At 40.3% G+C, this 12,401-nt stretch overlaps 2 protein-coding genes across 2 annotated transcripts in view; both read left to right on the top strand.

Moving 5' to 3' along the window:
• LOC107705142 (voltage-dependent R-type calcium channel subunit alpha-1E-like) overlaps nt 1–8,976 on the top strand; it is an 87,365-nt gene extending 78,389 nt beyond the window's left edge. Inside the window, exons 36-43 of the mRNA XM_016508296.1 lie at nt 290–395; nt 1,203–1,310; nt 4,458–4,558; nt 4,734–4,780; nt 5,041–5,146; nt 5,383–5,473; nt 5,856–6,001; nt 8,105–8,976. Coding sequence (XP_016363782.1) covers nt 290–395; nt 1,203–1,310; nt 4,458–4,558; nt 4,734–4,780; nt 5,041–5,146; nt 5,383–5,473; nt 5,856–6,001; nt 8,105–8,662 — 1,263 coding nt within the window. The 3' untranslated portion in view covers nt 8,663–8,976. The remainder of the gene's footprint in view (nt 1–289; nt 396–1,202; nt 1,311–4,457; nt 4,559–4,733; nt 4,781–5,040; nt 5,147–5,382; nt 5,474–5,855; nt 6,002–8,104) is intronic.
• A 1,837-nt stretch (nt 8,977–10,813) lies between these two features.
• LOC107705117 (DNA-directed RNA polymerase II subunit RPB4) overlaps nt 10,814–12,401 on the top strand; it is a 4,176-nt gene continuing 2,588 nt past the window's right edge. Inside the window, exons 1-2 of the mRNA XM_016508259.1 lie at nt 10,814–11,005; nt 11,976–12,156. Coding sequence (XP_016363745.1) covers nt 10,936–11,005; nt 11,976–12,156 — 251 coding nt within the window. The 5' untranslated portion in view covers nt 10,814–10,935. The remainder of the gene's footprint in view (nt 11,006–11,975; nt 12,157–12,401) is intronic.

The following is a 12,401-nucleotide window of genomic DNA, read 5'->3' as shown; positions in this document are numbered from 1 at the left end:
ACTTTGCTTCTCCCCTGCAGTGGCCGTATTCCCTACACTGCCATGTACGAGATGCTAACCCACATGTCTCCACCTCTTGGATTGGGAAAGAAGTGTCCTGCCAAAATTGCATACAAGGTAGAAAAGTTGTATCTTGCAAATACATTTCATTGTTTAATAGTGGTATTTGCTGTATGCTACTGAAATACAGAGAAAAAAAAAATACTTAAACAGTGTTAGTACTAATAACTGTTAAAAAGAGCATTTTAGATCATTAATTTTTGCAACCATGCTGTGCTGCTATTGGCAGAGACTGGTGCTGATGAATATGCCAGTCGATGAGGACATGACGGTTCACTTCACCTCCACACTGCTGTCTCTGATCCGCACTGCTCTGGAGATAAAAATCGCTAGAGGTCAGAATTGCAAATCTCTACTTTAAAACAATAGTAGTATAATGACAATTATAGCATAACTTACTCCCACTCATACTGTTCCACACCTGTATGGGTGTGTCTAAATAAGCTCCCTATGTTGTGCATAAGCATACTGTGTACATAAATTCGGGAACTGGAAAGGACCCTGGTTTAGTACACATTGGGACACAAATGATTTTCTGGCGACACCTCTGCAACAAGGGTCCACATCATTACCATATTGGAATTATTTAGTAAATCCCAATGGTTGTCCCAGTCAGTGAAAGGTGGAGTCAAATGAAGGTGATTTACTTGGAGTGCAAATTATTGAAGATTAAACAGCTACGAGGCAAAAGAAAGGTGTAAACTGTAATAGAGCTTGGCGATAACTCAGTTCAGGGCCAGGCAGAGATTGTCAGTGGGCAAACCAGCAAGTTAGTCCATGGAGAATAAAAGAGATGGATAATCCAGGAAACAGTCCAGGTTCAGAGCCATGAGAGCAGGATAAAGTCAGTATCTGAGTGAACAGGGCAGGACGTAAAGAAAAATAAAACTAGGCTGACAGGAGAAGAGGCTGAATTTCTTGCAGATGCCAGGGATGAGACAACAGTCTTGCACATGACAGCTTGGTGAAGAGGAGTAAATGGGGAGAAATCCCAAAATGCTCAGATATCCCAGCACTACATAAGTGACAGAAAGACTCTTACCGTTATATTTTATGAGGATGCAAAGTATGCATGTTCTTCAGTTTGTAAATTTTTTTCTACTGTACTCGTCTCTTATTTGACACCATATGTGTCCTATCAGGGGGCGAGGACCGGCTACAGTTGGACATCGAATTGCAGAAGGAGATAAGTGTCACCTGGCCACACCTGTCCCAAAAGACTCTGGATCTGCTGGTACCCATCAACAAAGGTGAGACTCAGTTGCAATGGAAAATAGTAATAGGGCCCTCAGAAGTTGTACTGCTGCAGTACTTGAGTCAAGGAGTAGCCTCTACCTACAACCTAAAAGACATAGACAGCACTTCAGGCTGTCCTGTACCCTTTCCAGAGATGCAGTCTAACTTCAGAGGACTCGGGAGTATACTCCAAACAGGCTCTCTTAAACAAATGAGCCTGCAGATCATCAATACTCTTTATAGAAGCTAGGATCAGTAGCTGCACAATCTTCAGTAAGAGTGTGCAAGCTAACCAATTTCAGTGTTTCAAGAGGAGAGGATGTAAGGCTATAGCCATAACATAATTCCTGCAGCATGAATAGAATCAGATATGCATCCAAATGTTCATGAAGATATCAGAGCAACAGACCCGGTCTTCATTCTTGAAAGAGTACTAGGACGTGAAAAGGCACTACTTAAGACTGTAAAGTATGGTAGAAGGGGCCATAGAATTGGCCACTTACTGAGAAGCAAGACAGATCAAACTTTGGTCACGTAGGGTAAAATTGAGGATCTGATGTATCCTCAGTTCTATACTTGATCATGAGGCTTTACCTGGTACTTTCCAGATTGGGTCTTAACCTTCTTGGACAGGGGTGTCCAGTCCTGTTCCTGGAGGCCCAGTGTCCTGCAAAGTTTAGGTGCAACCCCAATAAAGCACACATAAACCAGTTAATCAAGGTCTTACTGGGCAAACTGGAAACTTCCAGGAAGGTTTGTTGAGGCAAGTTGGAGCTAATCTCTGCAGGACAGTGGCCCTCCAAGACCGAGTTTGGACACCCCTGATCTTGACATATACCTTAGAGTTTGTTTTTGCACAAAACTATGTTTTGTTATATTGTTGGCCTTTTATGTCTTTATTAGACAGGACAGTGTAGATGAGACAAGAAACAACAGGGAGGACAGAGAGAAGAACAGAACAGGCAAAGGCCCTTTAACCATGATTTAACTTAGGTTGCCTGAGGCGCAACTGTGCTATATGTTGGAGGGCTGCCCACAAGGTTTTTGCTCTGACAAAATAACATTTTTAGTTGAAGCTATCTCCAGTTTTTGAATCCTTGTAGTCTGACTCTTGACTTGCCTTTGTTGCCAGCTGCTATGATTAATGTGCCAGCATTCTGTTTAGTTTTTTTAATTGTTTAACAAATTATGCCTATCTACATTTGTCCCCAGAACCACCTTGTTGACAACCTGTTATCAAATGAATTGTGGACATATACTTCCGTATATACTCACCGGCCACTTTCCCAGGTTGGATCCCCGTTGCTTTTAGAGCTGCCTTGGAAAAATTCCTCTGAGATTTTGGTCCATATTAACATGATAGCATCACAAAGTTGCTGCAGATTCGTTGGCTACACATCCATGACGTGGTCCATAGGTGCTCTATTGGATTGAGATCTGGTGACTGTGGAGGTCATTTGAGCTTTGTGACATGGCCTGTTATGCTGCTGGAAGTATCCATCACAAGATCATACGCTATGGTCATAAAAGGATGGACATGGTCAGCAACAATACCCAAGTAGACTGTGGTGTTTAAACGATGCTCAATTGGTACTAAGGGACATACGTTTGCCAAGAAATTATCCCCCACACCATTGCACCACTATCATCAGCCTGAACCATTGATCCAAGGTAGGATGGATCCATGCTTTCAAGTTGTTTTGCCAAATTCTGACTCGCCCATCTGAATGTTGCAGCAAAAATTGACCAGGCAACTTTTTTAGTCTTAATTAATAATTAATCTGCTTAATTATAATTTAATCTGCTGTCCGGTTTTGGAGAGCCCGTGTGAATTGTAGCCTCAGCTTCCTGTTCTTAGATGATAGGAGCGGCACCCAGTGTGGTCTTCTGCTGCTGTAGCCCATCTGCTTCGAGGTTTGACGTGTTGTGCATTCGGAGATGCTTCTGCATAGCTCAGTTGTAACAAGTTACTGTTGCCTTTCTATCAGCTTGAACCAGTCTGGCCATTCTCCTCTGACTTCAACAAGGCATGTTCGCCCCCACAGAACTGCTGCTCACTGTTTATTTTCTCTTTTTCAGACCATTCTCTTTAAACCCTAGAGACGTGAAAATACCAGTAGATCAGCAGTTTCTGAAATACTCAGGCCAGCCCATCTGGCACCAGCAACCATGTCACAATCAAAGTCACTTAGGCTGTGTTTACACTTGGCATTAACATGCGACCCGTATCCGGATGTTGTCCATGTACACATTGAAAAGACAAGTGTAAACGCGCTGTGTCCTGATTGACTGATGATCCGATCTGCTTGATCGGATTGCGGTGATCGCATGTTAATGACAAGTGTAAACGCAGCCTTAGATCACCTTTCTTCTCCATTCTGGTGCTCGGTTTGAACTTCAGCAGATCGGCTTTGGCGATGTTAACATGACTACATGTTGCTGCCATGGAATTGGCTCATTAGATATTTGCGTTAACGAGCAGCTGAACAGGTGTACCTAATAAAATGGCCAGTGAGTGTATAGGAATTTACAGAGCCCCTGAGGGGACATAATGATGGAAAAAAATATGAGATAGGAAGCAATTATTTTTCAAATGCTCGCAAATGTATTGCATTCATGGGAAACATTCTTTTTTTCAAAATATTGCATTCTCTGGAGAAACTTTGCATTCGCTAAGCTTTGGCGATGTTAACATGACTACATGTTGCTGCCATGGAATTGGCTCATTAGATATTTGCGTTAACGAGCAGCTGAACAGGTGTACCTAATAAAATGGCCAGTGAGTGTATAGGAATTTACAGAGCCCCTGAGGGGACATAGTGATGGAAAAAAATATGAGATAGGAAGCAATTATTTTTCAAATGCTCGCAAATGTATTGCATTCATGGGAAACGTTCTTTTTTTCAAAATATTGCGTTCTCTGAAAGTTCACAGTTTTTGTTCCCGCTTCATAGTATTTCCATCAAATGTTTTGCAAGCAAATGCAAAGTTTCTAGTGGAAATGCACCTTATTCCTGTAGGTGCTCCGTAGGTATTACACGACACCTTTCCATTTTAACAGTGTTATGAGCATTAAACTGGCCGATTTTAAAAGTTTGGTTTGGTTGATGTAAATGAATCTGTTGTACTTTCATAATGACTGTGAATATATGTATCTCCAGACACGGACATGACTGTTGGAAAGATCTATGCTTCTATGATGATCATGGATTACTTTAAGCAGAGCAAAGCCAAGAAGTTGAGGCAACAGATTGAGGCACAGGTAGGCTGACTTTTTTCACATTTAGACAAATTTGTACTCATTATTTCATGCTTTTTTTTAGGATTAATTTATCTCCAGACATATTTACATGTTATATGTTTTGTATATACTTCAAATACATAAAGCTTTGTCCTTTTTTATAATTTCAAAGTATTTGTTTACCCCTTTTGTACAGAAAAGTCCCACCCTGCCCCTGATATCTCACAGCGCTGGATCAGCCTTGTAAGTTCCAATGTCTTCAAAGAAGGGTCATGTTTAAAATAACACATAACTGAACTGTCTTAATATATACTCCAATGCATGCTTAATATGTGAGTATATGGCACAATACGAATCTTTCCTCTATCATTGCTGCTTAATAGCATAAAAACTATAGCATAAACTATACTGTTATGTACACTGCATAGTGACTTACATTATAGGTGTTTAAGGTTTCACTCACAGTATTGTGTATGCATTAAAGATGTGGTTCTGTGTTGTAGGACCAGTGGGGGGTTTGTGGCTTTAAGCCCCATATCACCACAGGAGCTGTTATTGCAGCCCATGACCCACCGTACAGACAGCAGTGAAGACTACGATGCCTCTCAGGTACCTAGTCTTCTTCCTATTGAAATAGTTGACAGGGAAAAATAAATTCTTCTCACCTGGTTTCTGGGTTAAACAACACAATATGTTATCAGGAGGTTAACAATTAAAATAGTGAAAACAAATAATTTTCTTGGAATAGATAGTATTACAAATAGTAAAAAATAAACTATAGAACGATGAGTTATAGACTGACTAGATGTTGCGCTGACTGTATCTAATGTGATGCTGATGCGCAGGTTGATGAATCAGGGTTGAATGGCATGTGGGGGGAAGATCGCCCACCTGAACATGCATTCAGAACCAGACACAAGAGCTACAAAGCTGCAGGTGGGTTACTGCATTTCCCTCATAAAGTGAAAAGACACAGCACAACTCCAGAATACACAAATACACCAGCCAACGCTTGTCCACTGAGTCACCCTGCAAGAGACAAGAGCTGATAAAATGCATGCTCATACGTCAAACACTCTAGGACTAGGAGGAAGTTCTAAAAGTTACAGCATGTTACTTCATTGGAAAATATGATTTGAACAATTTAACCATTCTCGCACACATACAATACAGAACTTACCTTTTGCTCTGCTTTTGCTTGAAGTCATATGCTTTTATGAGAATCCCCATGAGAACACATGCAGTTTAAGATATGAAATCCCTTGTTTATAACTCGAGTGCTTTAGTTAACCTACTGTATCTGTTTCACAATTTACAGTGTCCCACTCAGACCAGACACAGTACATGGAAAAGGTGCGAGGACGACCAAAAGAACAGCGGTTCTTACTTTCCCCGGATAACTCCAACTCAAAATCTCGTTCCCGCTCTCCCAGTGAGGAGCGCATGCATGGGGTCACCAGACAGGTAAACAAACAGCTCAAATATCTATTTGTAAAGGTTTTTTCACATGATCTCTCACAGCTTTTTGAGAAAAAATAAATAAATAAAAGAAAATAAAGGATGTTTAACTGAACATTATGCTACAAATGCTGCCCCCTGCTGGACAGTTAGAAATTAAAGAAGAAAGAACTGTTCTATGTTTAGGTTTCGTCAGGGACCATAAGCCAAAATCCAGATCCAAATTGAGACACTAAGCAGTGAGACTCAGATCCAGAGCAAGACTGGGTCAGGCTGTTTTTTGGAACTGATCAATCAGCAGATGACTTGCTTAGACCATCTAGAAACCAGCTACCAGCTTAAAGGGATAGTTCACCCAAAAATGGAAATTACACCATGATTTACTTACTCTCAAGCTATCCTAGGTGTATATGACTTTCTTCTTTCAGATGAATACAATCAGAGTTATATTAAAAAATGTCCTGGCTCTTCCAAGCTTTATAATGGCAGTGCATGGGTGATGATATGCAATAGTCCAATAGAAAAAAAATGCATCCATCCATCATAAAATCCGCTGGAATGCCACTCTTTCGTGAACACGCGTACAACAGTTAGCGGAGACTAGAGATTACAGTTTATAACGTTTTAAATATGCATATTTTTCTTACAAAAACGCACTGATTCACTTCAAGAGGTCTTTATTCAGCCCCCGGAGCTGTGTGGAGCACTTTTTATGATGGATGGATGCACTTTATTGGACTTAAAATTCTCAACAGCCATTCACTGCCATTATAAAGCTTGGAAGAGCCATGCCATTTTTAAATATAACTCTGATTGTATTTGTCTGAATGAAGAAAGTCATAAACACATAGGATGGTTGAGGGTGAGTAAATTATGGGGTGATTTTCATTTTTGGGTGAACTATCCCTTTAAGGTACTATAAGACTGATCGTACACGGGGCAACTTTTTGAAAAATTTTGCCGGGCAACTTTTTTTGAGCAACGTTGCTTGGGCACTTTCCTATTGAGAATGGGTAACCAATTTCTAATATTCGATCTGGATACTTTAGATCGGTCGTGGGCCCTGTATCTCACAGGTTGCCCGTTGATAGCAACATTGCTCAAAAAGTATTGTATCATCAGCCTAAGCTCCTACTGTATCTTAAAGGGATAGTTCACCCCAAAATGAAAATTCTGTCATTAATTACTCACTCTCATGTCGTTCCAAACCCTTCAGAACACAAATTAAGATATCTTCAATGAAGTCGGAGAGCTCTCTGACCCTGCATAGACAGCAACGCAACTGAAATGTTCCCAGGTCCAGAAACGTAGGAAGGACATCGGTAAAACAGTCCATGTGACATCAGTGGCTCAACTTCAATTTTGCAAAGCTACAAGAATACTTTTTGTGCGTACAGAAAACAAAAATAGCGACTTTATTCAACAGTTCTTCTCCCCCGAGTTACAGTCTTCCGCCATTTTTGAGAGTGCCACGACGCAAACATAGACTGTTTAAAAACATGAACGTAGAGTCCGTGACGTCACCCGTAGTTTTCTCAAAGTGGGCGGAGCCGGCCGTCGCCATCTTGGCAGCGCGTCACCGCGCGTCACTCCCGGATAATCGAAAATGGGCAAAGAGGCGGGAGCTGGTTGCTGAAGCCACGCCCACCTAGCTCGACGGCAGTGTCAGCAGCGGCAATCCACCTGTCACTCAAGTGGCCACGCCCTTAATTATGCAGAACTTTAAGGCTAAATATAATTTAAACAGATGAGTTATAAAAAAAATTCACCTCCCTCACAGTTGTCATGAAGGGCAAAATTAGCTATATAGACCAAAATAATGTTTTGAACCAGGCTGTAAACATGTTTTTTTCTGCTGTAAAGTTGGGCATTTTAACATGGGGAGTCTATGGGATTGACTCCCTTTTGCAGCCAGCCTCTAGCGGCCAGTTGACGAATAACAGTTTAAGTCACTTCCGTGTTGGCTTCACGAGAGAGAGCAGGAGGTTGCCGCTTGGATGCAAAGCACGCGCATGCATCATGGTACTCTCCAAAATGGCAGAAGACGGACCCTTTAACTTTAAATGACCTTAATTTGATTAATTTGATTTAAATCTGATTTCTCCGCAGGGAAACAGCTCCGAAAGCCCCGTTCCCTCCACCTCAGAGTCCAGCACCCCGAGCGGCAAGCGTCGCCTGTCCCAGACCTCCACCTGCTCACACCCTCACATCTCCTACTCACCCTTAGTGTGCCACACGCAACCTTCATCACACGTTGATGATGATGATGACGATGACGACACAACCGTCCAGCAGATGATAGGGTGCTGTAGTACTGCTTTATGGGATGACGGTGCTGAAGACCAGGAGGCGAGACAGCAGGAAAGTACCCAATTTGAAGTGGGTGAATATCTGGGTTCATCCGCACGCCGCTATCCTTCCGAGTCCTTCCTCGCCCTACAAGATGAAGAGCACAGCCCTGATTCTGCCGCTCCTATGGAAACTCTTACCTTTGAGGCAGCGGTGGCCACCAGCCTAGGCCGCGCGAACACGGTCAGCGCCTCGATGCGCACAAGGTCACGGATAGGCTGGCAGGTGCCCAACGGACACTTCCGGAAGAGATTGACACAGAGCGTATCTCTCGCTGGCGGTGAAGCTCTCAGCGATGCAGATGATGACAAATACTAGATCAGTCAGTAGAACAGAGACATAACAGGACACATGTAGATTTCAAGGAGGACACTGAGGTGGATGCTGATCTTCACAATATCCAAGAGGTGTTTTATAGATATACAAATTAAACGTGTTCAATGAAATGTGCAACAGAAAGACTTCATATTTATATTCTCTTAATTTCTCATCAGATAGTGCGTTTGGAAAGCAACCCATACATTTGAGGCCCGATTCAGGTATTAAGTGCTTTATTTCCAGATGGGGATAGTGAGTTGATGGCTTAAAGGCCTTCACAGACAGAGATTAGACTAAACCAGGATTAGGCCATAGTTCAATTAGGACATTTAAGTAATTTTTTATAAATGTGTCTTAGAAAAAAACATTACTGTTGTGCATCTTGAGACAAAACAAAGGCACTGATATATTTTAAGATCAGCCAGTGCAAGTTTATTTCAGTTGAAACGGCTCAGACTTACATTTTAGTCTGGGACTAGGTTTAAGCCTTGTCTGTGAAACCGGGGGGTTAGTGTGCTTAAACTTTTTTCCCCCCTCAGTTTCTTACGTTTAATGTCTTTTTTTCTCCGTTTCTTTTAAGTTTAATGTCTTTTTCTACCAAAATACTATTTGTTTCTAATTCATCTCTGCCACATTATTGAAATACGCTAATAATGCATATACTTTGTTTGAAGTTTAAGTCCAATTTCTAAATTGAATAGGCCATTGCAACTAAACGTGACTTCCAAAGTTCAGCTCATAAAACACTTTAAATAAAGTACTCAATGTAACTAAGCAATTTGTCAAAAACAACTTTCATACGTTTCCATAAAATACTGTTAAAACTGAAAAGAAGAAAAACAGAGGCTTTAATTATTAAACGTTTAAAATTAGTTTTGATGAATGTCTTGTAAAGGGGTTTACAAATGTAAATTCTGACAAAGGTAAAAGGGTTCACAATCAAATTTGATGTCACAATCAATTCAGGAAGCGTTTTTAAAAATAAAAGATTTCTTCTTTGAAAATATGTAATTTAATATTTCTTTCAGGCTACTTGGAATTTGGATTTTTTTGTTACTGAATTTGAATGGATAAGCATCCTGATAATGTTGTTTAAATTAATAAAATATTGTCTTTTTACCCTGTTTTAGTTTTCTGCTGTTTTTGTTTCTCGCTAACTTTTCTCATAGTATTCTCGTGTTATTACATTTGCCCAAAAGGTTAGCCCTGCTGCAGGATTGTATTACCAGTTGATAGGCACTAAGTGCAAATAGCCAACCAAGTAACCCTGTCTACCATTGCTCAGCTATTTTACCTTTAGAAGAAACCATAATTTATCAAGTGGTTTTAAACAAAAGGTAAGTGCTATAACCACACCATCTTGGAGAAGGAGCATGGGTGTCCTATTTAAATACATTTAACATGATTTCCACATTTTTACAAACAAGTCAAAAAATATTGTTAGTGGTAATCCAGAGTATAATGCAAAAATAGCCTATGGACCTTAAGTTGTATATTCAATAGAGGTGTGGATTAGGGATGTGTGATATTGACAACAATTCATTAAACTCTTCTTATGAGATAATTAACAATATTTACTTCACCTATGAATGGCCATAATGTTTTGGCGTGTCAGTGCATATGCATGAAAGTGGTTAGTACATTCTCTTTCAGCTTGAAGAAAAAGAGTAATGCTCAAACTGAGATAAAGCTATCCTCATCACCGAGTCTCCCAACACAACGGGATTCCTGACTCAACACCATTGAGGGAGTGCTTGACCTTTGCTTTTTTTTTCAGTTGCTGAAAGCAGATAGGAAGACGAGGCAGTTGGTGCCATAATGCATAATCCATAATGTGGCTGCTGCACACTGGTGGTGGTTGAGGAGAGACCCCCCAACATGATTGCAAAGCGCTTTGGGTGTACAGCAACACACGATAAAGCGCTATATAAATGCATTGCATTGCAGTACAGTAATGTGATGAAGTCTATGAAAAACAGAAACAAGACAGCAATAAGACAGAGCGAATACCAGAGCTCGTGCTGACTGTACAGCATCCATCATAAGATACCACATTGAAACTGAGGCGATGTTAAACGACAGTGCGCTAGGTGGCGCTGTGTGTCAATCCTCTCCTACGTTTTCGCTTTGGCGCGTGACCGGAAGTAGGATGTGTTTCCTTCAGAGCGGCGCTGTAGACAGTGTGCAGTGTAGTTATGTGACCGTGTGTGTAGTAAACAGTGAAGGCTAGCTCATATTCTCTGTATCTCGGCTGTAGGTGTTGTTGTTGTGTGATGGCGGCAGGAGGAGCAGCGCATGTGGGAGATGTGGAGGAGGACGCGTCTCAGCTCATGTTTCCTAAAGGTGAGGAGATTACTAACACATCGCAGCAGCTCTATAGCGCTAACTATGTGTTTTGTGTACTGTGATGATTCTCTGTCTTCACACACTTCGCATTGCTTTCTCCAAAATGCGCTCTTGTTGCCATGTTTTGAATCGACTGTCTGTCAGAAAATGCGTCGCCAGGTTTCGTGTTGTTGGATTTCCTAAATGTTTGTTTTATTGAATTTATTTGTTCATATGTTTGTACTTAGTTTCTCTGTTCTTATTGTCTCTTAAATAATTACTTTTACCTACATGAGTAATCCTAGTATTAATTGTTGATGAAATATCGAAATTATATATATATATGTATCTTGTGTATATAATCCTTAAACACAATGGTGTATCTACAAATAAATGTTTTATATGCATTTGTTTTGTTTGTGTAATTGTGATTTGTTCAATAATTGCTGTTTCATTTGCAATAGTTAAATAATTTTTTTTTTTTACTTTTTTTTTTTTTTACATTTCAGAATTACAGCAATGTTAATTATGTTCTTAATTTGTTTCAGGGTTTTTTTCTGTTACAAAAAAAATATGAATAACATTAAAGATACTTATTTGCACCTAACATACCTGTACATACACAATTGTCTATTTTGTACATTGTGTTTTTGCTATTTTGTACATTGTCTGTTTGTATATTATTCTTTTTATTCTCTGTGTCTTGTCGCTGTCATTCTGTGGCACTGTGGAGCTTCTGGCACTAAAACAAGTTCCTCGTATGTGTAAACATACCTGGCAATAAAGCTCTTTCTGATTCTGAAGAGAAGTGATACCTTATTCCTATTATTGTGATAATTCTGACTGTCTCTATCACTCACCAAAATGAGGTCAAAATGTCAGATTATGTTATTACCTTGTGTTTTGACTTGACCTGATCGCAGTGGTCTAGTTCAGTGTTTTGTTGTGGTAATGCAGAGATGTGCTCATGATGCTTGATGTGTCTCAGAGTTTGAGAACGCAGAGACGCTGCTGAACTCGGAGGTTCACATGTTGCTGGAGCATCGCAAGCAGCAGAACGAGAGCGCGGAGGACGAGCAGGAGCTGTCGGAGGTCTTCATGAAGACCCTCAACTACACGGCCAGATTCAGCCGCTTCAAGAACCGAGAGACCATCGCCAGCGTGCGCAGGTCAGCACGCTCTACACACACAGTACACTTATTAATATAGAGACTAGTGCTGTCAAACGATTAATCACATCAAAATAAACATTTTTGGTTGCATGATATATGTATGTGTGCTGTGTGTATTTATTGTACACACATGCATTTATATATTTAAGAAAAATAGGTTATAATTGTATATATTATATATTTATATATAATATAAATTATATAAACATAAATATATACATGTAAATATTTTCAAAATATAT

This window comes from Sinocyclocheilus rhinocerous, unplaced genomic scaffold (assembly GCF_001515625.1).
Source record: "Sinocyclocheilus rhinocerous isolate Xijiao unplaced genomic scaffold, SAMN03320098_v1.1 scaffold173, whole genome shotgun sequence".
Classification (NCBI taxonomy): Eukaryota; Metazoa; Chordata; class Actinopteri; order Cypriniformes; family Cyprinidae; genus Sinocyclocheilus; species Sinocyclocheilus rhinocerous.
The sequence above is the reverse complement of the archived record's forward strand: the minus strand, read 5'-3'. Positions and strand labels throughout refer to the sequence as shown.